The sequence below is a fragment of the Festucalex cinctus genome, chromosome 1, assembly GCF_051991245.1.
Source record: "Festucalex cinctus isolate MCC-2025b chromosome 1, RoL_Fcin_1.0, whole genome shotgun sequence".
NCBI classification, from domain to species: domain Eukaryota; kingdom Metazoa; phylum Chordata; class Actinopteri; order Syngnathiformes; family Syngnathidae; genus Festucalex; species Festucalex cinctus.
This window is the reverse complement of record NC_135411.1, coordinates 57,411,006-57,435,555: the sequence shown is the minus strand read 5'-3', so window position 1 is coordinate 57,435,555 and position 24,550 is coordinate 57,411,006. Positions and strand designations below refer to the sequence as shown.

Genomic DNA, 24,550 nt, shown 5'->3' with positions numbered 1-24,550 from the left:
GCGTCATTGTGCGTTATAAAGTCACATATCTCTTTGACTCCCTTTCTTTGAATTCATGTCAAAATGATGATGAAATGTGGATAAAGTCTCATGTCTAAAAATAGAATAGTGACAAATTAAAATGAATTGTGATCAGACTTGACCTGAGCTTTCAAGGGTCCCCCAAATGCTCACCTAGACCCCTGTTTTGGAAAGTCCTCTGTAAAATGCTCATTTTCTGTAGTATTATTGTCAAACTTGAACTAGAATTAGGGAAAACCTCAAGCTTTGATCCTGCAGTTTTCAAGCCCCAATCACCATTCTACATTCTTTTTCAAGGCAGATTTTGTGAAAATATTTAGACAAGCATAAAATTCTTTTTTTCTTTTCTTTTTTTTTTAAATTCAAACTTAAATTACTCAGTGCTAGGATCACTTATTAAACAGGTTATCTTCAAAAAGAGACCAAAGCTATGCTGATACTCCAAATGGTTCAAGAACAGCTTCAAATTTACTTTGGAGGCACCTTTTTTTTTTTTTTGGCCTTTTTGGCAAAAATGGCAGGAACTATAAGAGGTTTTAATGTGTTTAAATGATAAAAGTGACAGGTGAAAGCAGTCATCAATTAGTTTGTGCTCGTATTGGTGTAAAAAAGGCCCTCATCAACATCCTCTTATGACTGAACAGAACTTGACCTGCATCTGGAACTGCAGCCCGTTTGGACAACTAAAACCTGATTCTTCTTCTTCTGGTTCTTCTCTGCCAGCAGAGACAACTGGCAGCGGCTGTCACTACCACTATCCGGGGTGACCCTGTGGAATTGGTGGAGCAATACACATACTTGGGTATAATATTTGATTGCCTCTTGAGGTTTTCCTCCAACACTGACGTGATCATTAAGAAATGCCATCAAAGGAAATATCTGCTGAGGAAACTGAGTTGTGTTGGGCTCAAAAAGGACATTCTCTTGATGTTTTACCATACATTCATTGAGGATATTCTAACTTTCTGATTCACTTCTTGGTTCCATTCCATCACCATGCGAGACCGGACACGTCTACTTAATATCACTAAAGTATGTTCAAAAATCACTGGACACCCTGTCAGAGCCTTATCTTACTTTTGTGACCAACAAACTTTACTCTCTGTCCACCGAATCCTGCTCGATCCCTCTCACTCACTTCATCCAATGGTTGAGTGGCTTCCATCAGGCCGCAGGCTGAGATGCCCACGCTGCAGAACACAGCGGAGGAGGACTACATTTGTCCCCAGAGCAGTAAATCTCGAACAAATTGCGACAGACTGACTTGTTTGTTTTTTATGTTTATTGGTTCAATGCCTGTTTTTGTTTTTTAAACTTGCTCATATGCCATTGAATTGCCCACAAATAAAGTGTTTTTGAATTGAATTCTGTCTCCTAGAAGGATGAGTTGGAAGAAATTTGTGCTGCCTCTAGTGCTGCTGTGCTTGTGGGGGCTTCAGGAGGAAGGAGCACAAGCCTGTAGCTGTTTCCCAATTCATCCGCAGCAGTTGTATTGCCAAACAGATGATGTTGGTAAGTTGAACGGGGCTCCACTTTGTCATTAAACAAGTGGTTTTTTTTATTGTTTGTTTTGTAGGATAAATTCAAATCCAATTGTCCACAATATTTGGGAATCTGAGATTTTTTTTTTTTTTTTTCCCAGCATTAACTTAACAGGCTAGGCTTAAAGGAATTTCTTAAAAAGTGTACCTCATACTTGGGTGGTCTCAAAACACCACCCTTTCGGTTAACAGCCAAATGTGCTGACCTATTGCGCTAGAGAGACGCTAGAAGTCGTGGCATTTACAGCTTTGAATTTCAACACAAAAGCCAACAAGCTCAAATCCAAAGGGGAAAAAAAAAAAACAGTGTACCACATCCCTGGGTGGGCTTGAACCACCAACCTTTCGGTTAACAGCCGAATGCGCAGACCTATTGTGCCACAGAGACATTACAACGAGAAGTAGAATCCGTTTTTGAATTTCAACAAGCCAACAAGCTTTTCAAACTGGAAATTCTGAAAGTTTGCCTCATACTTGGGTGGGCTCAAACCACCACCATTTCAGTAAATAGCCAAATGCGCTGACCTATTGCGCTTGAGAGACACGACAGGTACTGGTATTTACAGTTTTTGATTTTAACACGGGGCGTGACTGTTTAGCACGTTCTTCTCCCAGTTCTGAGGACTTGGGTTTGAGTCCAGGCTCCGGCCTTCATGGGTGGAGTTTGCATGTTCTCCCCGTGCCTGTGTGGGTCTTCTCCGGGTACTCCTGTCCCCTCCCACATCCCAAAGACATGCACGGCAGGTTCATTGGGCGCTCCGAATTGTCCCTAGGTGTGTGTGTGAGTGTGGATGGTTGTTTGTCTCTGTGTGCCCTGCGATTGGATGGCAACCAGTTCAGGGTGTCCCCCGCCGGCTGAGATAGGCTCCAGCACCCCCGCGACCCTTGTGAGGAATAAGTGGTCAAGAAAATGGATGGATTTCAACACATCAGCCAACAAGATCAAATCTAAAGGGAAATTCTATTTTTTTTTAAATGAAAAAAAGTGCACCACATCCCTGGGTGGGCTTGAACCACCAACCTTTCAGTTAACAGCTGAATGCGCCGACCGATTGTGCTACAGAGATATTCCAAATTGAGAAACACTGCGCTAGAGACACGACAGATACTGGTATTTCCAGTTTTGAATTTCAACATATAAGCGAAGAAGCTCAAAGCCAAAGGGAAATTCTGAAAGAGTGCACCACTCCCCTGGGTGGGCTTGAACCACCAACCTTTCGGTGACATTACAAAGAGTGGTAGATTCCGTTTTTGAATTTAAGCCAGCCAACAAGCTTGAACTGAAAAAGTCCTAACCCTTTCATTAATAGCCAAATGTACTGACCTGTTGCGCTACAGAGACGCTACAAGTGATGGCATTTACAGCTTTGAATTTCAACACACAAGCCAACAAGTTTTTCATAAAGGAATTTCTGAAATGTGTAACACATCCCAGGGTGGGCTCAAAACACCAACCTTGCAGTTAACAGCCAAATACGCTGACCTATTGTGCCACAGATACATTGCAAAGAGGGGTTGATGTTTTTTTTGTTTTTGTTTTTTTAATTGCAATGCATACTGCTTTGGTCAGACTACAAACAAGCCCAATTTTGGCCCGACACTTGTCGCATATCGTTAACGATTTTGAATTGTCTTGACGTAGTTCAACGATTGGACGCCTTGTGTCTGGGATGCTTCATGACCATCACGCTGAAAGTATAGCATGTCAGAATTTTTGCTCGTCTCGTCGTTGTCCTTTTGGTTCCACAGCATTGACTAATAGCGAGAGGAGGGGAAACAATCATAGCACGCTGACTCCTCGTTTTTTTTTTGTTTGTTTTTTGCCCTGATAGTTCATGGGACTGCATATGTATGTTGTGCAATTACATCATAATGCCGTCAAACTCGTCGGAGCAGCATACCTTGGCTGACGAAGGATACAATTACTGATGATTTAGCACTGCATTTTATTGCGTTTTGTAATTATTTCATTTAGTGAAAGTATTCGGAGAGTAAGTTTTGACGTAATTATGGCTATTTGATGACAGTAAATGTGTTAGGGATATGTAATATGACGTATTATTTAAGTCTATTTGTTAAGAGGGTTAATATGACAAAATGTATTTTTTAATATATATATATATATATATATATATATATATATATATATATATATATATATATATATATATATATATATATATATATATATATATAATTTTTAACAGCCAACATCTGTTCAATTAAACGTAGACAATGTTCTGTCGACAACTATCATACATGATGGTATTGTTGGAGCCAATATTTTGTTGTTTGATTATAATGTTGCTAATTAGAAATGACAATTGTTTCACATAGTGGCCAAGAGACACGGAGACTGAAGTCATCTAAAAATACAGAAACTCATGCAAATAATTTGTCTGTGGGGGCACGTTGGCATAAGGTCTGCTGTAGTTTTAATGTGGATCTAGTTGGCCTGAATTTTTTGGCTAGTAAAGGCAACAACGTACTGTAGTGCCCATTTTCAGCTTTCAGAACAGCATACTCGTGTTAAAACTATACATATGCTTCTGCATCGGTGTTTAACCTAATTGCAGTGTATTATTATAATTTACGGGAACATCATAACGTAGGAATGCTATTCTGACTACGTATGCTAGCCCGATAGAGGCAGCTGTCAGATCAGCATACGGGTACGCTCGGACCCGTCGGCATGGGCGGGCCTTGCGGGTCCGTGCCCGCCCTCGCAGTCAGCCGTGCCCGTTTTAGCTATTTTAGGCGGAGCACAGACTACGCGAATTTTTTGTCTTTCAATTTTTTGTCAGTCGAATTGTCAGATTACCTGATAAATTCGCTCTGTGCCATGGACCGGATGTGTTGTCACACTTGCAAGTCTGAACTCGACAAGGCACCACCTGATCGGGTGTTGTCTTGCCGAGAGAACTGCATCGGCACTGGTGTCGGAGAGGCGGAACCATAAATAAACATCAGCGCATTGCTTGCACTCCCTGCGCGGTAGTGTTTAAAATATGATTTAGTAGCCTATAGTATAGGCTACTATGCCATGGTGCAGGGTCATCAGCCGGTGACCACCCTTCCCTGATGTTTTGCTCCATTATCCCCAGAACATCTCCAGGTGGTGGAGCAGCGATAGGGACGTCTCCCTACCGCCCACTTTTAATATAATCATAGGAGTATTAATCAGGAATTACATGGCTGGGGCCTCACCTTACGAGAGGCTGGCATGTTTTACCACCATCTTTCCTGCTACAGCTGCCCAAAGGACAACTTTGAACATAGTTAGCCTGGGTGGTGCTTGCCTCGAGTGTCGGACCCACTGGGTCAACCACTGCTGTAGCCTGAAGGTGGCTGTTGCCGAGTCACATTCTTCAGGCTGCTTGTCACATTTCGCTTTGCGCTAGTCACTAGCTTTTTTCCTTCTTCGTAGTTTCTCCCACTATCAGCGAGTTAGCCACTTCAAAGTATGGCTCAGACCAACTCCCTTGAGTTTTTGGTGTCGCTTGCTGGGCTTCACATTGACAGAGATGCTAGGTCTGTCAAGCAAACTAATTGGAGGTAGGCTTGTGAAATGTAGTCAGAGCAACTGTAGTGTGTGCTTCGAAATACATTCGCTTTGGCTGCATGCTTTAATTTAGCGATATGTAGTAGTTAATTACGCTTTACCTTTAAAGCACTTTTTAAAATGCTAGATACAAGATGTTTTTCCCTCCACAGCAAGGTTTACATTTGTCATGGCCTGGTTTGCATGCGCTACAATCGCGCCAGAGTTCATGACCTGTTATGTGTCTGTTTAGGTACCGATGAAACAAGTGTCTGTTTACAAAACGTGACGTTCGTGATGTCAACCTTTAATCCTTTAGGTGAGGTCGGGACCTATGGGATGTCGTTCTTTAGTCCTTTACGATTCACTGTCTGTGGGTGCAGGCTGAGAATTGTGTGGGGTTTGCCGGATTACTGTCCAACTGTCCTGTGTACAACGTCTGAGTTTCTGCCTCTCGATTTGAATAAATGGAGAAAATCTTATTTGTGTCTGCATTTGGGATCCAAACCTTTCAGTACATAACAGAATAATCCGGCCACATGGATTCCGCAGACTTAAATAAGAGGTGCCATGCGCTTGGACAGCCGCTCGAGGGAGGGTTGGAGAGTACGTCGCACAGAGCAGGTCCTGTGTCGTTTCGGAGAGGGCAACAACCAATGGAGAACCAGTCATCCTGTGCCAGCACCGTTTCCCAATGCTGACGCAGAAGCTCCCGGGTTGGGAGAAGGGTCCCACCTCGTGGCGAAGGTGCTGCCGTTTCAAGTTCCTCCTCGTGGCGAAGGTGCCGTCATGTCAAGTTTCCTCCTTGCGGCGAAGATGCCGCCGTTTCAAGTCAGCGACCGCCCCCGCTCCAGTCCCGGACGCTCGGAGGTGTCCGGCCAGCGGCCAACTCGCTCTCGCTCCTGTTCTAGCGACGATTAGCAAGCCCCCGCTCAAGTTCCGGACGACGGCGTTCGGCAGTGGCCTCCGCTTCTCCACGTCTGGCGGCGCGTAGCCCGTGGACGATGGCGTTTGACCAGCGGCCTCCGGCGGCGCTCAACCAGCGTCTCTCGCCGCTATAATTTCGGACGACGGCGTACGGCAGCGGTCCTCTCTTCTCCACGTCTTCTCACTGAACCGGCGGCGCGGACGATGGCGTTCGGCAGCGGTCCTCTCTTCTCCACGTCTTGTCTCTGGTCCGGCGGCGCGGACGACGGCGTTTCGACGAGCGGCTTCCGGCGGCGCTCAACCAGCGTGCGCTCCCCGCTATAGATTCGGACGACGGCGTAAGTTCTGCGACCGTCTTATGTTATTTTCTTACCTGGGATCTGGTGAGGGTTTGTGTTTAAACGCCAGGAGGCATTCTTTGGGGGGGGGTACTGTCATGGCCTGGGTCGCATGCGCCAGAGTCGCGCCAGAGTTCATGACCTGTTATGTATCTGTTTAGGTCAGTGTTTCTCAATTCCAGTCCTCAGGCCCCCCTAGCCAGTCTGTTTTCCATGTCTCCCAATTTCAATGCAGGTGAGGATCGTTATCAGGCTTCTCCAGAGCTGGCTGATTAGCCGTCATTGGTATCAGCTGCATTGGGAATTGGGAGACATGGAAAACAAGCTGGCTTGGGGGGCCTGGGGACCGGAATTGATAAACACTGGTTTAGGTACTGATGTAACAAGTGTTTGTTTACAAAATGTGACGTTCGTGATGTCAACCTTTAATCCTTTAGGTGATTTCGGTACCTACGTGATGTCGTTCTTTCGTCCTTTACGATTCAATGTCTGTGGGTGCAGGCTGAGAATTGTGTGTGGTTTGCCGGATTACTGTCCAACTGTCCTGTGTACAGCATCTCTGAGTTTCTGCCTCTCGATGTGAATAAATGGAGAAAATCTTATCGTGTATGCATTTGGGATCCAAACCTTTTAGTACCTAACAACATTACAGGCATATATATATATATATATATATATATATATATATATATATATATTAGGGCTGTCAGACGATTTAAAAAAATAACTAATTAATCGTGCAATTTTTTATAGTTAATCGCGATTAATCGCGATTAATTTATTTCTTATTCATTTTTTTTTTAACTTTTGCTTATACAATTTTTTTGAAAAATTGTAACAAATATTTACCCAAGTACAGTGTTTAAATTAATGTAGAATGATCACATACAGCACGGTAGTTGAGTGGTTAGCACGTCCGCTTCCCAGATCTGAGGTCTCCGGTTCGAGTCCAGGCTCGGACCTTCCTGGGTGGAGTTTGCATGTTCTCCCCGTGCCCGCGTGGGTCTTCTCCGGGTACTCCGGTCTCCTCCCACATTCCAAAGACATGCATGGCAGGTTAATTGGGCGCTCCGAATTGTCCCTAGGTGTGTGTGTGTGAGTGTGGATGGTTGTTCGTCTCTGTGTGCCCTGCGATTGGCTGGCAACCAGTCCAGGGTGTCCCCCGCCTACTGCCCAGAGCCAGCTGAGATAGGCACCAGCACCCCCCGCGACCCTTGTGAGGAATAAGCGGTCAAGAAAATGGATGGATGATCACATACAAAGAATATTTCGAGTCAAAAACTTTTATTTTTTAAACGCTTTCCTTAATTTTTTTAAACAATTATTCTCCTGTAAAATATAAACTTTAAACAAAAAAATCAAATTTGACTCACATTGCGAGCACCTTTTTTTTTAATACTCTTTACTCTAATATAAATAAAAACAACCCATACCTATTAAAAAGTGCAGAGGGCGATTTCTTGCATGTTCTACTTGTAATATAAATTAAATTACATTTTGAATAACAACAAATGTGTTCTTATCACTCAAAATAAAAAAAAGTACATGAGTCAATGTAAAAAAAAATAAAATAACTGCTGAAAGCTCTATTGAATTTTTTTTTTCTCCATGGAAAGAAATTTGGCTTACTCCTTCTTTAAACTTAGCCAATTACTGAGGCAAACCAGTTTGTTCACATTATCAGGGGACAAAGAAGCTCGCTTCTTTTGAATGATGTGGCCTGAGAGCGAGAACAACCTCTCACAGGGTACTGTGGTTGCAGGAGTTGACAGGTACATGCGTGCAATGGATGCCAACCTGCTGTGTGCTCCTTCTCTCTCTGACCACCATTGTAGTGGGCAATCCTCCAATTCCATTCTGGGCTCTGCTTTGTAGCGATTCAGACAATGATGTACGGACTCCTCATCTTCATCAGACGTATCAGGCGATCCTTGAAAGATGGATAGCTTCCTCTTCTTCTTTGGTGGCTGTTCTGCAGTTGTCACACCAGGTGCTTCTTGTGTCATGAGGCCACAGACTGAGGCCCACACCTCACTCCTTTCATCTTTGGGGAGACACTTCAGATCTTTAAATCTGGGGTCAAGGGCAGTAGCGATTTTCAGCCAGGTGAGGTTGGTACTGTTCTTCCTCCCAGTTAGGTCTGTGGTAAAGATCTTCTTGAACCGCACAACATAGACTGGATCATCATCTGAAGGCTCCATAGCTTTAAACAAGTAAAAGTAGGCTGGCAACACTACCGAACAGGAGACATACTGCTCCCCTCCCAGCAGTTCTGTCACATATCTGCAATGGAAATAACAAGATGTTTTAATCATGTCGGTGTGAATTTGTACAACACAGAATAAAAGCACTTGAATCACCACCTTGGGGATGACGTGGCTCAGTGATAGGGTGGTTGTCTCCCAAACCAGAGGTTGTGGGTTCAATCCCATGCCACTGTGACCACTCAAAGTATACTTGAGCAAGATACTGAACCCCCAGTTGCTCCTGATGCTGCATCATCAGTAGGTGAACGAGTAGCCTGAATGTAAAGTGCTTTGAGGGCCTTGTAAGATGGAAAAGCGCTATATAAATGAAGTGCCATTTACCATTTCATTTCTGTCTGTATGCACACCTACATATCAGCGGGTGCGGGAGGAGAACGCACACAGAACACAGTTGTACAAAGAAATAGGGAGAGAATATGGTGTTCTCTCACGCACTCTCACATGTGCACACACGCACACACGAGGGAACAAAAACAATGAAGCATACTAACCTGCACGGCTCAAGTAGTTGTTCTAAATTTTGCAACTTGGCCAGGTCCTGTTCAGTCAGCATGGCAATCTTACTCTTCTGCTGTGCCAGAGTAGTTGTCAGTGGAAAACTGTTTCGTCGGATCCGCTTCACCATCTCCAGGGTGGAATTCCATCGTGTTGCAATGTCCTGAACCAACGATTCTTGCTTATTTCCATGTGCAACTTGCTGCTCATTTAATTCATGGGCGTTTGATGGACTATGCTTGAAGTGACCAACAATTTTTCGACATTTGGCCAAGACAGTTTCAAATCCACTGTCAGTAAGAGAAACAGAGATCGATCTTTGCACTGTGGGCTGTGCAGGGCAGATGTTCAAATGGGAGCAGTCTCGCGGTTGCAACCATGTTACGGGCGCTATCAGTGCAAAGTGTGGTTAGCTTCTCCATTATTTTCCATTTGTTTGCAACTTCAATAAACTGGTCAGCACATGCCTGTGCATAGTGTCGCTCCTCTGTTTTACTCACAGTTAGCACAAATGAGTGCAGAGTCCATTCTTTGTCAATAAAATGTGCTGTGACCCCCAAGTAGTTATCATTACTCACAGAAGTCCAGTGATCACCTGTGACAGCGACGTTCGCTGCTTTTTGAAGCATGTCCATCCGCTGAGCCAACTCGTCCATACAACGCGTGCATTCTTGATACTATGGTTCCTCTCGACGGCAGATTGTAATTAGTATCCCCCGATGCTGCTCGAATGACCGCTGTCAGTCCGTCGTCTTCAACTATGCTAATTGGGCGGCAGTTTTTCCCTATCCACATTACCAAGGAATTGGTTACCTTGTCACTTACAGCTTTAGTTATCCGCCCACGAGCGCCACCCTCCCGCAGCGTTACTTGGCGAGGCCCCTTTGAACGAACTTCACCAGGGTGCTTTGCTCGAAGATGATACGTTAAAGATGTACAACTACGGTGATATTTGAATTCAGCTTTACAAAGTGAGCAAACTGCAGTAGATTTATCCAACGAGCCGTCGGGTAACTTTTTGAAGTAAAACTTTCCGCCCAAAAGTCCGCCATGGTCCATCTTTGCGCCAGGGACGCTACATAAGTCACGTGACCAGAAATCTTCGTCGTCGTCGTTTTCTTCTTCTTCGTCTTCTTCTTCTTCTTCTTCTTCTTCTTGTGGCAGTTTGCTTCGGCTCAAGGCAGCAAAGGAACGTTAAAAAAAAGAAAAAAGAAAGAAAGCTTTAACGGCGTTTATTTTTTTTAAAGCGTTATTTGTTTTTTATTAATCGCCAAATTTAACGCGTTAACTTTGACAGCATTAATATATATGTATAAATTAATACATAAAAAACACACACAGATCACCACAACAATGCTGCATTTATTTATTTTGAGTTGACCACAAAAATGCTGCATTGATTTATGCCTTTTAATGGCGGGGGGGTTTTCCTGGCCTGACATCACCCCTGTACCATTCACAACATCCTTTGCTGCTCTTGATGCAAGCAAAGTTTTGGGCCTGGAGGACACCGTTGCGCAACTTGCCCGGAAGGAAGTCTGTCCACAAACACTCCATCAGGCTGGTCATACAGCACGGGAAGCTGAAGCAGGGCGTGATCTGTGGGTGACCAATGGAAGGGATTTCAGCAACATGGTGAACAACATGACTACTAGGTTGCTAATAGATACAGTAAAGCACTTGCTGCTTTGTGCTTAGACAACTTCTGATAAGTGGCTGCTACAGAGTGGTACCAAATCAATTCCTACCGTGCACTCGCAGCCCTCTCCATAGCGGTCCAACACCTTCTTCTGTGCATCGCTCAAGGCATCCCACGGCCGATAGAAGTCACACAGGGAGACATGCAGAGTGCCGTCAAACTGCAGCCTGCCTGCATTTGCAGAAGAGGAAAGGCGCATGCACTCAGAACAGTGGCAATAAAAATAAAGGACATAAAATACACCTGTGGGAGACAACTCGAGCTTTATACCCATGAATAGATATACAACGCCCTTGGTCAGCGTGATTCCACATGCTGCAGAGTTGGGTCCAGTGTAGATGGCACCAAAAAGTTTTTCCACACCCTTGAATGTCTGAAAAACAAAGATTTATCTCCAACATGCACACAAGTTGCATTTACAAAAGTTCCTCACCTTCAAGTGCCAGATGGCATACTTAATGGATCCACTTTCACCTTGTGTGTCAGGCATCACGCCAACAACCCTTGCCTTGATGACTAGAAAGATGTATTGAAAAGATTCATTAAAACACAAAGGAGCATCCAGGTTAGAGGGTTTGAGGCCAAGACAGCAGCACAAAGCCAAACAAAAGACTAAAAAAAGCCAATTAAGTTAATTGAACAACCATTTTGTGACAGGAGGACAAGTTGTCCCATGTCCCACAATAGGAATGTGGGCGTACACTTCCTTAATATCATTAGCATGACCTGCAAACTCAAATGGCTACTTTTTAAGTCCGTTAGGCCGGTTTAGCCTGTTCAGCCGTTTTGTTCCAAAATAGCCACAGAACTGGTGGCTGGGTGGACAGGGAAATGCCCCCCAAAAAAATTCCAGAGACAAAATAATTCACCAGCGATTGGATTTTGCAGACTGCCTTAAACAGTGTATTTCATACCATTTAAACCTTTATTTTTATTATTTGTATTTTTTTAAAATAATGACTAGAAATGGACTTGTTCAGCTTACCAACAACATCTCTTTGGCAGTACAACTCCTGCGGATGAATCGGGAAGCAGGTGCAGGCTTGCACACCTTCCTTCTGCAGCCCCCACAAGCAGAGGAGCGCAACTGGCACCACAAAGTTCTTCCAGATCATCTTGAAACCGTCAATGACCCCGTCAAAAGCAACAAGTTCTGTTACAACAGGATGTTCACTCTGCTTGAGTTCATTTGAAGGAGAGCCTTTTTCTTATAGCTGCAGACTCCGCCCACAATTAGTCACTTGCATAGCCGACAAAATTGAAAACAATTCATCTGAGATGATACATACACTTTATACATGATGTATGCAGAAATTTGGATCTAGGAATATATGGTAAAATATGGGGAGAAAAAAAAAAACAATTCACACATTCTTCCTAAGGAGTGGGATAAATATGGTTGAATGAATGTTAGCAATTTACACCACAAACGTTTTGTGCAGCGGTGGCTGACTGGTTAGCACGTCCGCCCCCCCACATCTGAGGACTCTGGTGCGAGTCGAGGCTCCGGCCTTCCTGGGTGGAGTTTGCATGTTCTCCCCGTGCCTGCGTGGGTCTTCTGCGGGTACTCCAGTCTCCTCCCACATTCCAAAGACATGCATGGCAGGTTAATGGGGTATAGGCCACGGAAGAGGCGGGACTGTTTTTGCGCATCAGTTTTTTCCCGGTTCGGTTTGTGACGTGGGGGCCGCGTCAAAAATACTTGTGCTTCCGACTTTGTGCCCCTCGGTTGTGCGTTCGCAACCCGGACCGGAAACAAACTGTTGTGCAAAATCACATCCCGCCTCTTCCGTGGCATATACCCCATTGGGCGCTCCGAATTGTCCCTAGGTGTGCTTGTGTGTGTGAGGATGGTTGTTCGTCTCTGTGTTCCCTGCGATTGGCTGGCAACCAGTCCAGGGTGTCCCCCGCCTACTGCCCAAAGCCAGCTGAGATAGGCACCCCCCGCGACCCTTGTGAGGAATAAGCGGTGAAGAAAATGGATGGATGGATGTTTCGTGCAAGAACAAATGAGCCAACTTTCTTTGCCTTAATTCTGCAGGTAGAAACTGGTTAGAATAGATCAAATTTTGCATCTTTTTTTAAAATCCAACTTTCTTTATTAATTTTCACCCAAAGACACAACAAACTAGACATCTTAAACAGCTTGGTTTCATTACAATTTTATGTCCATTAACCCAATATCCCATCCCCTGAACTCACCCACCCCAGATCCAAACAGTGCAGTGATCTAGTAGACAGCTGCACACGGACACAACACACCACCCACACACAAAAGGGAAGGAGGGGGAAAAATAAAAAATACAAATAATAAGATAATAATAATAATAATAAAGGTAGGTACAACCTAATCCACCCCTACCTGAGGAAGCAAAATGACAGCAAATAGTAGAAAAGGTTGCCAGTTCTCCTTAAATTTGCTAATAGAACCATTCACTGAAAATCTAAGTTTTTCCAGCTTTAAATTAAAAAGTACTTCCTTCATCCACGAATCATGGGATGGAGGGCTAGGGAGTTTCCACCTCAATAAAATGAGCCTACGAGCTAGTAAAGTTGTAAAGGCCAGGGCCTGCTTAAGGGGACCAGATACTGTTGTGTCAGGAGGAGCGCCGAAGACAGCCGAAAGCAAGGTAGGAGGAATAGTTTGGCCATATGCTTCGCTAAGTGTATTAAAAACCTCTCTCCAAAATACACTTAGTTTGGGACAAGCCCAGAACATGTGAACATGATTTGCCGGTGATTGCCCACACCTATTGCAAATGTCACGAACTGCTGGATAGATTTTAGACAATCTAGCATTTGTATAATGTATTTTATAAAACACCTTACACTGGATTAACGCATGACGGGCACAAATTGAGGAAGAAGATCAGATTCCATTGCTGTTCAGATACAGTCAACAGTAAGTCGTCTTTCCCAACTTCTTTTGAAAACATCAATTTATTTTAAAATTATTTCATCAAGTATTTTATACAAGACTGAAATGCATTTACTCTGTTGACGGTCTATTCCCAGTACAACATCCAAACAGGTTTCTGGGGTCTGTTGGGAAAGTAAGTAAAGGAACAGTTTCTTGACAAAATCTCTAGCCTGTAGATAACGAAAAAAATGTGAATTTGGTAAACCAAATTTTGATGATAGGTCAGAAAAAGATTTAAAAAAATATATATATCATTCTCATACAAATCCCTAATTGTCCGAAGCCCTTGATCATACCAAATTCTGAAGGCGATATCAGTATTTGAAGGTATAAAGTTACAATTTTTCACCAAAGGTGTTAGTATAGAAGGTCCAAAGAGCCTACAACATTTTCTAAACTGTCTCCAAATGGCTATGGTTTCCCGAACTATTGGGTTATTCCTAAAGTGTGATAAAGACAGAGGAAGTGACGAGCTAAGTACTGACAATAAAGAATAGCGGATAGACGATTTTTCCATTTGTACCCAGGCTGGCACTGAATTAACCTCATCACACGCCCAAAACAAAAGTTTCTGAATATTGGCTGCCCAATAATATTGTCTGAAATTAGATAGGGCAAGACCGCCATCGCTTTTGGAAGACTGAAGTATTGATTTATGGATTCTTGCGGACTTCCCACCCCATAAAAAATGTGAAATATCTTTATCCAGCGTATCAAAAATGACTAGTTAAGGAGAATGGGGACATGTTGAAAAAGGTAGAGAAATTTAGGAAGAACAGTCATCTTAATTAAATTCACACGTCCCATTAACGAGAGTGGTAATGAAGACCACCGGTCAAAATCTTTCCCAGCACAGTCCAATAATGATAAGAAGTTCTGTTTAACCATGTCGGTCATAGATGCAGAGACAAAACCCCCAAGATATCGAAATCCGGTTTCTACCCACTTAAATGGTACAATTGAACGAGGAAGCGCGGTGGCCGAAGAATTGAGAAGAAACAACTCACTTTTTTGATAGTTCAGCTTGTAGCCAGAAAATGTACCATACTGGTCTAATATATCAAAAAGCACAGGGAATGAATAAACTCGGTCCGAGACATATAAAAGCAAATTGTCTGCATAAAGAGATACTTTATGTATCACACCCATCCTCACAAGATCTCGAAATCTTTCCTCTGAACGCAACCATATAGCCAGAGGCTCTATCGCAATAGTGAACAGGAGAGGCGAGAGTGGGCACCCATGTCTAGTGCCCCTACCAAGTGGGAAAAGCGAAGACAGGGTATTGTTTGTACGAACTGAAGCTGACGGAGAAGAGTATAATAGCCTGACCCACCGAACAAAATCTTCACCCAAACCAAACCTATTCATCACTTCGTAAAGAAAACTCCATTCAACACGGTTGAATGCTTTTTCCGCAACTAGAGACACAACCACCTCTGGCCCCGAGTCGCCTGGCGTATGAATAATATTGAAAAGACGTCTAGTATTGTGGTAGTAGTGCCGTCCAGCCATAAAGCCTGTTTGATCCAAAGAGATGATTTGAGGTAATACACGCTGTAATCGAAGTGCAAGAACTTTAGAAAGGATTTTCAAATCTATATTTAAAAGCGAAATAGGCCTGTAGCTACCACATAACAAAGGGTCTTTATCTTTTTCAGGATGAAGGAGATCGTAGCGTCAGAGAGAGTCTTGGGAAGTCAGCCCTTTAAAAAAGCTTCATTGTACATTGACTCCAACATTGGTGCTCAGAGATCTGCATTAGCTTTATAGTAGTCAGCTGAAAAGCCGTCAGGGCCAGGAGCCTTGCCAGCTTTAAGTGATGTAATAGCTTCTTGCACTTCGCCTACCATGACGGGTCCTCCCAATCCCCTCACCGATGACTCTTCTATCTGTGGAAAATGTATATTTTGAAGCATCTCATGTGCAATAGGTGGTGATCTAGAAGCATATGAATCTGAGTAGAAATGGACAAAAACGTCATTAATACCATCCGGGTCTAATATAGCTTCACCAGTAGCGGCTTTCACACACGGAATCAGTTTTGAGGTCGCATCAACACGAGCTTGATAAGCTAAAAGTTTTCCAGCTTTGTCCCCAGACTCAAAAATCTCTGCTTCGTCTTAGTCAGTTGAACCACAGCCGCAGTGGTAGTTGTAAGATTGAGACTAGCTTGAAGTTTTAAACGTTCCGTATAGAGGCCGGATCTGGATTTAATGCATACCTATCATCCAAATCTTTGATTTTGTTCAGCAGAACATTCACATGAGATAACTCTCTCTTCTTCAAGTGAGAAACAAAACTTATAAGCTGACCCCGCATATATGCCTTTGAAGCTTCCCATAGCGTGCCTCTTGATATATCTGGCAAATCATTCAGCTCTAGAAAAAGTGAAATTTAGGATCTTAAAAATTTTGTATACTCATCATTCATCAACAATTAAACCTCCAGCATTTAAGAGGGCGTGACCTGATGTCTAATTTCAAATCAAGGGAGACTGGCGCATCTGATATAGCTATTGTATGGTAGTCACACGATACACACCATACACACCAAACAAACAACTGGGGGGAGACACCCACCAAAAATCTCACCAACACTGCAGTGCCTATTGCACAACAGAAATTCTTTTTCCTGTAGAAATAAATAACCGAATCCTACCTAATGGCTTCCCTGTAACAGCAAAAAATAGGGCTCACTAACACAAACGGCTTCTAACACCATCTGTAAATTTTAAAGGTAAATTGCAATGACAGCATTATTATCACTCCCCCCCCCCCAAAAAAAAAGGGAAGAAGAAAAATAAATATACCAAAAAAACATTTGTAGTGAAAATTACAAATGTGTCTTTGACAGGTTTTCTTTATCAGAAAAACCTTATAAAATTATAATAAAATGAGTAACAAAAAATGAATGTCAAAAATAAATTAAAGAAAAAATAAATTCAGATGTGCCATAAGCAGTAATAAAACACATGACTCAACCATTTCTACAAAAGAGTGGTATTGAACATTGACACAAAAAAAAAAGTAAAAAAAGGAAAAAAAAAAAGGATCTTTTTTTTTAGGTAATCTCTTTGATTTTGTTGGTGAAGAAAGTCTCAGGTGAAAACAGTCATCAATCAGTGTGTGCAGGTGTTGTCGCTTAATTGTGGGCGTAATCTGGAGCGATCAAAAGGCCCTTGTCTAGCTGGGTTTACCGCACTAATTCAACTTGTGACACAACAAAGTGCCGCCTCTGAAACAACAACAACAACAACAACAGCAGCAGCATGGTTGTGTAACCACAAATCTTCTAATTTGTTTTGGCTTTGTTACATGGAAGGTTTCAAGATGAGCTGGAAGAAGTTTGTGCTGCCTCTGGTGCTGCTGTGCTTGTGGGGACTTCCAGGAGGAAGGAGCACAAGCCTGTAGCTGTTTCCCAATTCATCCACAACAGGTGTATTGCCAAGCAGATGTCGCTAAATAGAATAGGACTTCACTTTCAGTTATTATACATCCACTTTTTCATTTTAAAGTAGAGAAGTAGTTATCAATGGATGGTTTACCGATTTTTGTGACACCACTTCTAGTCCATTTTATGACAATTACTTGCCAAATTTCCTTTTAGGGACTAACATTTTTGTTTTTTAAATTTATTTCCTTCTCTGCTAACTTTTGAGTGTGTCTGTAGCATTTATTTTATGGCATTATGAGAGGTGTCAATTGTCAAAGATAGCAGTTGATCCTTGCCATTGATTTGAAAGATGCTTGGGGATGCAATTTCGATTTTCACTTTTGTAGTGCTGTAAATAAATGGCTTCCTTTAACCTAAGTCTTCGCTTTCGATTTGTCTTTCTAGTCATTAAGGCAAAGGTTGTCGGAGTGATGCCAGGCTCACAAGGTGTTCGCACCACAAAATACAACATCAAACACATTACGGTTAGATGCAATTATTTTCATGTACAGTACCTTTTTTATGAAGAATGCAAATTGGGCATAAATCTAGTTTGGGTTTTTTTCCAGACTTTCAAGGGTGTTGAAAAGCTTTTTCATGCCATCTACACTGGCCCCAAGTCTGCATTTGTCACGATGGGGGGGTGTTTGAGGAAGGACCCAAATGCAGGGGGCAACAAAAACAGGGCAAGGCAGGGATGCAAGTAAAAAAGGGGATTTAGTTAACAAAAAATGTAAACAAGGTACTATGGAAAAATTAACAAGGTCAAAAACACACAAGGCATGGCATGGAAAACATGGGCTCACAGGAACAGGAACAACAACAGGCGCAATGACTCAACAAGAACTGAAAGAAAGCAGGGTAATTAAATACACATGGTAACGAGAAAACAACAGACACCTGGGCAAGATACAAGAGGCTTGGGGAGCTGATTGGTCAACACAGTGGGAAGGGAAGACACACTCAGGTGGACATGGTTACACATAACGGGACAAGGGACGAGACAAGGAATACATGACAAACGACCAAAAACACCAAAAGAAAACAAAATCCCACCCCCACAAAACCAAAACATGACAGCATTATGTGGAGTCACTCTGACCAAGGGAACTAAGTATCTACTCATGGGTATGAAAGTTTTTTATATATATATATATATATATATATATATATATATATATATTTTATTGCCCTGCGATTGGCTGGCAACCAGTCCAGGGTGTCCCCCGCCTACTGCCCAGAGCCAGCTGAGATAGGCGCCAGCACCCCCCGCGACCCTTGTGAGGAATAAGCAGTCAAGAAAATTGATGGATGGATGGATTTTTTATTTTTCCCTCACCCATATGAAAACTATTGCTTACATGGTCTATCTACGGGCTGGGTGATAGGTCCAAAACTCGTATCACATTATAACTGCATCATGTGCGTGTGTAAAGCAAATTATTTATATATTATATAAATTTACTTACTGGTTTATCTAGTCCTTTTTTATAGATGCTAAATGGATTTAAAAAATGAAAGAATAAATTTTATAATTTGTTGTGTAAATCTCACATCAAAATTAAGTCAGCACTCTGCTGCAAAATTATGCAAACAAAACATTGCTGATAGTTTAATTAAATGAAAACAGTACAGCTGGCTTACAGCAAGTAGTCACTTGAAGATCACAAGTGGCCATTGTAAACAGCACGAGTCTAGGTTTTACATAACAAAGACTGAAATGGTGATAAAAATCAAGCTTAATGAACATTTTTTTGTTTGTCATTATAGGCAGGTTGCAGTCTGATGGCTCATTGCATGTTAACCTGTGCGATTTCCATCAGCCGTGGGATGCCTTGGGTGTTGTACAAAAGAACCTTCTGTACAGCTACAGGGAGGGCTGCAATTGTGTGGTAAGAACATAACTCCACCACTCAGTGGCCGTTTCTCAATACGCATTCTTGTCCGTATTTACGTCCTCGTGATGTCTTGATACGTCATCAGTTGCGGCCCAAGTACTGTTCCAATTGCAAGTACGCAAAAAGCAATAGCATGTTGTTCTTACTGCGAGCTTCCTGCTTGTGACGCATTGCCATAACTGTACCACGTGACTAGATGTTATATAATTATTACTATTTTAAAATATTATTTGAAATGAAATTATACATGTGATTTATCTAATTTCCGATAATATTTGGGGGGTCTGGAAAGATACCGGTGAAGTTGCAGGTTTTGTTCTGATTCTTCTGAAATTGTGATGATGCATCTTTATGTTCAAGTGTGCAGATCCCAAAAACATGGGAAGGAAATCAAGTTTGATGAAATTTATTCCAAAACACAGCTGCAAAAATACAATAGTACAAATCTTGCAAATAAAAGGAAAGAGCTTGCAAAAGGCAAGAATCAAAACCACCGAAACAAGAATACCGCCCCCACCAAAAATAAATAAATCAAACAAGCACAAAACTGAGGTGAGATGGGAAAGGTGCGGTCGAGACTAGTTGGGCAAAGTCGGTGGATCAGCAAGAGAATTAGTCCGACAAACTGGTGTACTCCGTTGCTAAAGGCAGCCTAATCAACACAAAACAGGTGTGTGGGAAGAAAGAAGAAAAAACGTGATGCTCTTCCGCTCCCATTCAGTCCTTGAAGTACGAAATGCATCCTGGGATATATTCACAACCAAGCCTTCACCAAGCAACAACCGATGCATCCTTGGTTGAAGCTAGCAATAAAGAACGCGAATTCCGTGTGGCCTTGGCAGCCATTTTGGTGACCTAAGCATAAATGTTTTGTGATAAACACTCCGTCCGCACACCCCATCACCCCTCCCCTGGTAGAAATGAACAATATCTGAGTATTTGTCAGTATTGCTTTATTAAACAAAATAACTTGTAAGTAGGGGTGGGTTTGAAATATCGATATATCGCTATCATATCGATACACCTTTTCATATCCCAATATCGATACATAAAACCATGTATCAATATATCGACCCCCCCCATTTTTGTCAATTTATTTACACAGCCTGTGCTGTGGTTGTAATTTATTTAAATTATTATTTATTGTTTTTATAAGGCCATGTTAAATGAAACAGATTAATGTAACTGCAATGGATTCAATTCCTAATGTAAATATTCATATTCTTAATAATGCATTAAATTAGAGCAAGAAGTTTCTACTCTTTACAGCATTGGTACTTTTGACTGTCTAAAATATGTGCTGCATGAATTTCTCAACTGAATCGAAAATCGTTGTGAATCATGAATTGAATCGGGCCCTTGTGTATCGAATTAAATCGATTTTGGAAATCTGAATCGATACCCAGCCCTACTTGTAAGGGTCAATATTGAAGTTTTAAAAATGTTCACAAAAATAAGTGATAAATAATAAGTCTTTATAAAACTAACAATGACACCAAATACTCAAATAAATAAAGCTAAATGAATTAAAATAAAACTCAATGCCACTACTATTAACAAATAAACATCTGGAAATAAACAAAGTGCAAGCAAGTTAGTAGAGGCCCTACAGAGGCACATGTCTCCATTTCTGGGCTGCAAAATCGGCTATCAGGTCATCATATGACAGCTTTTGTGCAATTTCCGCATTTATGTTAGGGTATGAAATGCTCCTTGAACATATTGAAGCATTGATCCTGTATTCAGAAATACAAGACAATATTCAGGGATTCTACAATGAAATATGGTTTTGAACCAACCATGGTACAAACATTTTCTAAATTGATTAGGATTATGGTATTGTGCAGGCCTATATTTAAAACACAGGTACATGAAAATTTTAATAATCTACCTTTTTAGACAAGGACTGATAGGGTACTATGTAAAAATTCTGGACATAATGTTAAAACTATGAATATGAAATGAGGAAATCTACTTAGCCTTAAGATGATTATTATTATTATTTTCAAATTAGACTTTTACCAGTACATGCCGCTCTTGGCCGTTCCATATGAAACAATATTGTCTCGTCACATTCCATTTAACATACCGTATAATGAATGAGTGTTTTTTTTTTTTTTTGCTAACTGTGGTCATGTAAACGTAGCTGCTACAAAATAAACAAATTGTCATTGTCATACCTGCAAGTGAGGCGCGAGCATCATCTCATTGTTTTTTCTTTTCCGCCCCCAATTCGTGATGCCTTTTTGATGACATGTCCAGATATCCAAGAATAAACTTCTGCCAAATTTGCGATTGAAGCATAAAGTGCACCCCGCCCCCCTCCCCCTTTCCCAAGTAGTTTGTTTCGTTGGAGCAAAAGTGCACCCCGCCCCCCTCCCCCTTTCCCTAATAGGAACAAACTACTAGGGGAGGGGGGGCACCAACGTAGACCAGCGATACCGCTCGTCGAGTAAATAATGCTACGTTATTTTTTGTATTTATTAACATGCTTTACAAGCTTTTATTTTAAATATTAGACACTGATATTATAATTACTAATATGATTATTTTTACGGGCTTGATTTGTTTTTTGGTGCCCCCTTAGGCAGTTGGTGCCCTACGCGCAGTGCGTGGTAAGCGTATGCGGAGCGCCGTGTCTGGGTCTTGGCTTATGCATACTTTTGATTGGAACAGTACTTGGGCCGCCATTGATAACATCTCGCGAAATCACAAGGATGTAAGTAAAGTTTTTAACCGATGTATGTTGCACAAACACATTTTGAAATTTACAAATCCATTGAAAGAAAGTCACATGATATAACTACGTTGAAATACGCCAGCGAGATATGCGTGCTTGGGAAGTACGTTCTTGAGACCGGGCTTACCAAGACTCTGCTCGTTGCGTCTCAAGTACGTACTATGTGTTCTTGATATTGAGAAACAGCCATTGTTTTTGCATGTATGACGATTAATGAAAAAAATAAAAATAAAAAAAACGCTGCCGTCCTGTTGCAGCCAATCATACAATGCATTACACACGATCCGACATCCATCCCCGCTTGTGATTGGCTCTATCTCAAGCTATGAGATGGCACGAGAACGCGATGCTTCTCTGTTGGTCTGTATGTAGCATAGGTCCCGGCTGCCACTAAAGAACAGAGGTGGGCATCATCATTGACTGGAATTGTTAAGTGCCCACCTTTTGGGTGTGTGGGTTAGGGTTAGGGTTAGCACTTTCAGCGAATGCTTGATAATGCTATGCCTTGAAAAAATGCACAGACTGATCAGTGAGTGAAGCAGGATTACTTCTGTCAGTCGCTGTGAGTACACACGGTCCTTCTCAATCCGTGTATTTTTGTGAGGCTTCACATTATCAAGCATTTGCTGAAAGTGATGAAGCACACACTAAAAGGTGGGCACTTCCATCATTCAATTCCAGTATATATTACTGGATAGCTGATAGGCCAAGCGTTTTGAAGCCACAAGGCCGCCATATTACTCCTCCCCAAGAAATGTTTCTCAACCCCGTGTGGCTGCGCTCCAGCGCCACTCCAGAATTGGCATATACATGCAATTGTATTGCCAAACCGATGTTGTTGGTAAGTTGAATAGGGCTCCACTTTGTCAAAAAAAAAAAAAAAAAAAGTGTTTTGTTTTGTAGGATAAATTCTAATTGTCCACAATGTAGCATTAATTTAACAGGCTTAAAGCTAGCAACTTGTTTGCTTGTCACAGGGAAGCAGATGTTCTTAATGAAAACTGTCTACTGACACTTAAAAGATTAGCTCATGTTTGGTTTGGTTCTGTGCCGCTGTCTTGGTCCCAAACCTGGATGCTCCCTTTTAGGTTTTAATGCATCGTTTGAAAATTTGTCTTTCTACTTTTTGTAGACATGAGGGCCAAGGTTGTCTGAGTGATGCCTGGCGCCCAAGGTAAAGGTCAACCCACCAAGTATGACATCCAACACTTGACAATGTTTACAAAAAATACATCTTCATGTACAGTGTGTATGTGACACATCAATCTTTTTGCTTTTCAGACCTTCAAGGGTGTTAAAAAGCTTTTTGCTGATGTTTACACGGGTCCCAACTCTGCAGCATGTGGAGTCACTCTGACCAAGGGCACTGACTATCTACTCGTGGGTATCAAAAGCTGGAACAATTCTCAACCATATGTAAAATCAAACTATTAATAGTGCTCAAATGTAAGCCTTTAAGTGCTTGCCCTGCACTGCCTATGACAGTTTAGACTTTTGATGTGTATTTTCGCATCCATCCTTTTACTTAATGCTTTGCGTCTTTTTTTTTCTCCTCTCCCCCCTGACACCCTCATTTCCTTTCCTGTCTTGTTTGAATAAAGGCAAGCTGCAGTCAGATGGCACATTGCATGTCTCCCAATGTGACTTTCATGAGCCGTGGAATTCCTTGAGCCCCGCTCAAAAGAAGCTTTTATCCCTCTATGCAGAGGGCTGTAGTTGCACGGTAACCACACCACTGCGTTTTTTTAAAGCCTTCAATGTGTTTATGCTGTTGGAGGCTCCCGATTATAATAAATGGGCAAGTGCCAACTGCTTTATCATTTATTAGCTTTCTAGTAGCCATGCTTAATTTTCTGTCCTTGGTCACTCGCAGATCAAGTCGTGCTTCTCCTTACCATGCTGCATGACTGGCCCGACCGAGTGCTTGTGGACAGACTTCCTGCCGGGCAAGATGGGCAGTCGTGACCATGCCCAGAACTTTGCTTGCATCAAGAGCGGCAACGGCTGTTGTGCCTGGTACATGGGGGCTGTCGAGTTTGTAAAGGAAGGGGCTAGTAACTAAAAATAAATCAATCAATCAATCAATCAAATCAATGTTGCGTATGTGTTTGGTTTTTTCTTTTTTTGGGGGGGGTCAAAATGAGTGGGAGTGACTCATTACTGTTCAATGGTTTAGATGGGTATTGCTTGTCATTCACAGTGACAATGTCACAACTGCCACTTGATTGGGATGTCTGCCATAATGTCATGTCTGATATTAAAAGCAACGCATCTGTCAAGTTGATTTCCATTTGTGCAGTTCTAGCACCCTCTGGTGGTTACTTATTAGTGGTTTAATTTTCATCGGGAACGGTTTGGCCCTTCTGTTTAAAATCTTTGCTAATCGTGTGAATGTCGTAATATGCTTGTGATTGAGTCAATGTGTGCATTAGGAAGTAAGTGCCTCAATATTAGAAATTTGTAGGGAGTGTATATGCATTGCTGTTATGTACAAAAGCACAAATCAACATACTGTACTGTACTCATCTTGTGTGGGGTAATAGGGCGCTACACAACCGTGATACATTAAAAAAAAAAAATAAAAAAAATAATTCCATTAGAATACTTTGAACACATCAATGATCAGTTTCTAATTTCAAAGAGAATGAAAGTTCAGGTTGTTAGACTTTAAAATAACACAATGCTGTATAAAGTAATGTGTTCAGGTATAGGCCAACTGCACAGGGTT

At 42.0% G+C, this 24,550-nt stretch overlaps 2 protein-coding genes, 1 non-coding gene and 1 pseudogene across 3 annotated transcripts; 1 reads left to right on the top strand and 3 right to left on the bottom strand.

The window, feature by feature from the left end:
• The first annotated feature begins 1,403 nt into the window (after nucleotides 1-1,403).
• On the top strand, nucleotides 1,404-23,884 carry LOC144006280 (metalloproteinase inhibitor 2-like). The gene is made up of 5 exons (XM_077505418.1): nucleotides 1,404-1,533; nucleotides 17,590-17,669; nucleotides 23,104-23,206; nucleotides 23,424-23,545; nucleotides 23,696-23,884. Exons 1-5 carry the CDS (start codon nucleotides 1,404-1,406, stop codon nucleotides 23,882-23,884), a joined length of 624 nt encoding a protein of 207 aa, XP_077361544.1.
• On the bottom strand, nucleotides 1,877-1,950 carry trnan-guu (transfer RNA asparagine (anticodon GUU)). The gene has a single exon. It is a non-coding gene; the product is annotated as a tRNA-Asn (tRNA).
• On the bottom strand, nucleotides 7,994-10,189 carry LOC144006114 (E3 SUMO-protein ligase ZBED1-like; annotated as a pseudogene).
• Nucleotides 10,480-11,999, bottom strand: LOC144003505 (metalloproteinase inhibitor 2-like). The gene is made up of 5 exons (XM_077499896.1): nucleotides 11,815-11,999; nucleotides 11,263-11,345; nucleotides 11,100-11,202; nucleotides 10,879-11,000; nucleotides 10,480-10,729 (listed from the first exon to the last, which is right to left on the bottom strand). Exons 1-5 carry the CDS (start codon nucleotides 11,942-11,944, stop codon nucleotides 10,541-10,543), a joined length of 627 nt encoding a protein of 208 aa, XP_077356022.1. The 5' UTR covers nucleotides 11,945-11,999; the 3' UTR covers nucleotides 10,480-10,540.
• Nucleotides 23,885-24,550: the final 666 nt, after the last annotated feature.

Excerpts from the sequence above, each read along its gene's own strand:
- LOC144003505 (XM_077499896.1), bottom strand. The coding sequence starts at position 11,944 with ATGATCTGGAAGAACTTTGTGGTGCCAGTTGCGCTCCTCTGCTTGTGG. Across the intron at positions 11,203-11,262 it reads ATGCCATCTGGCACTTGAAG|ACATTCAAGGGTGTGGAAAA; the intron begins GTGAGGAACTTT and ends TTTGTTTTTCAG. Across the intron at positions 11,001-11,099 it reads CGTTGTATATCTATTCATGG|GCAGGCTGCAGTTTGACGGC; the intron begins GTATAAAGCTCG and ends CTGCAAATGCAG.
- LOC144006280 (XM_077505418.1), top strand. The coding sequence starts at position 1,404 with ATGAGTTGGAAGAAATTTGTGCTGCCTCTAGTGCTGCTGTGCTTGTGG. Across the intron at positions 1,534-17,589 it reads TTGCCAAACAGATGATGTTG|TCATTAAGGCAAAGGTTGTC; the intron begins GTAAGTTGAACG and ends TTGTCTTTCTAG. Across the intron at positions 17,670-23,103 it reads ACAACATCAAACACATTACG|ACCTTCAAGGGTGTTAAAAA; the intron begins GTTAGATGCAAT and ends TTTGCTTTTCAG.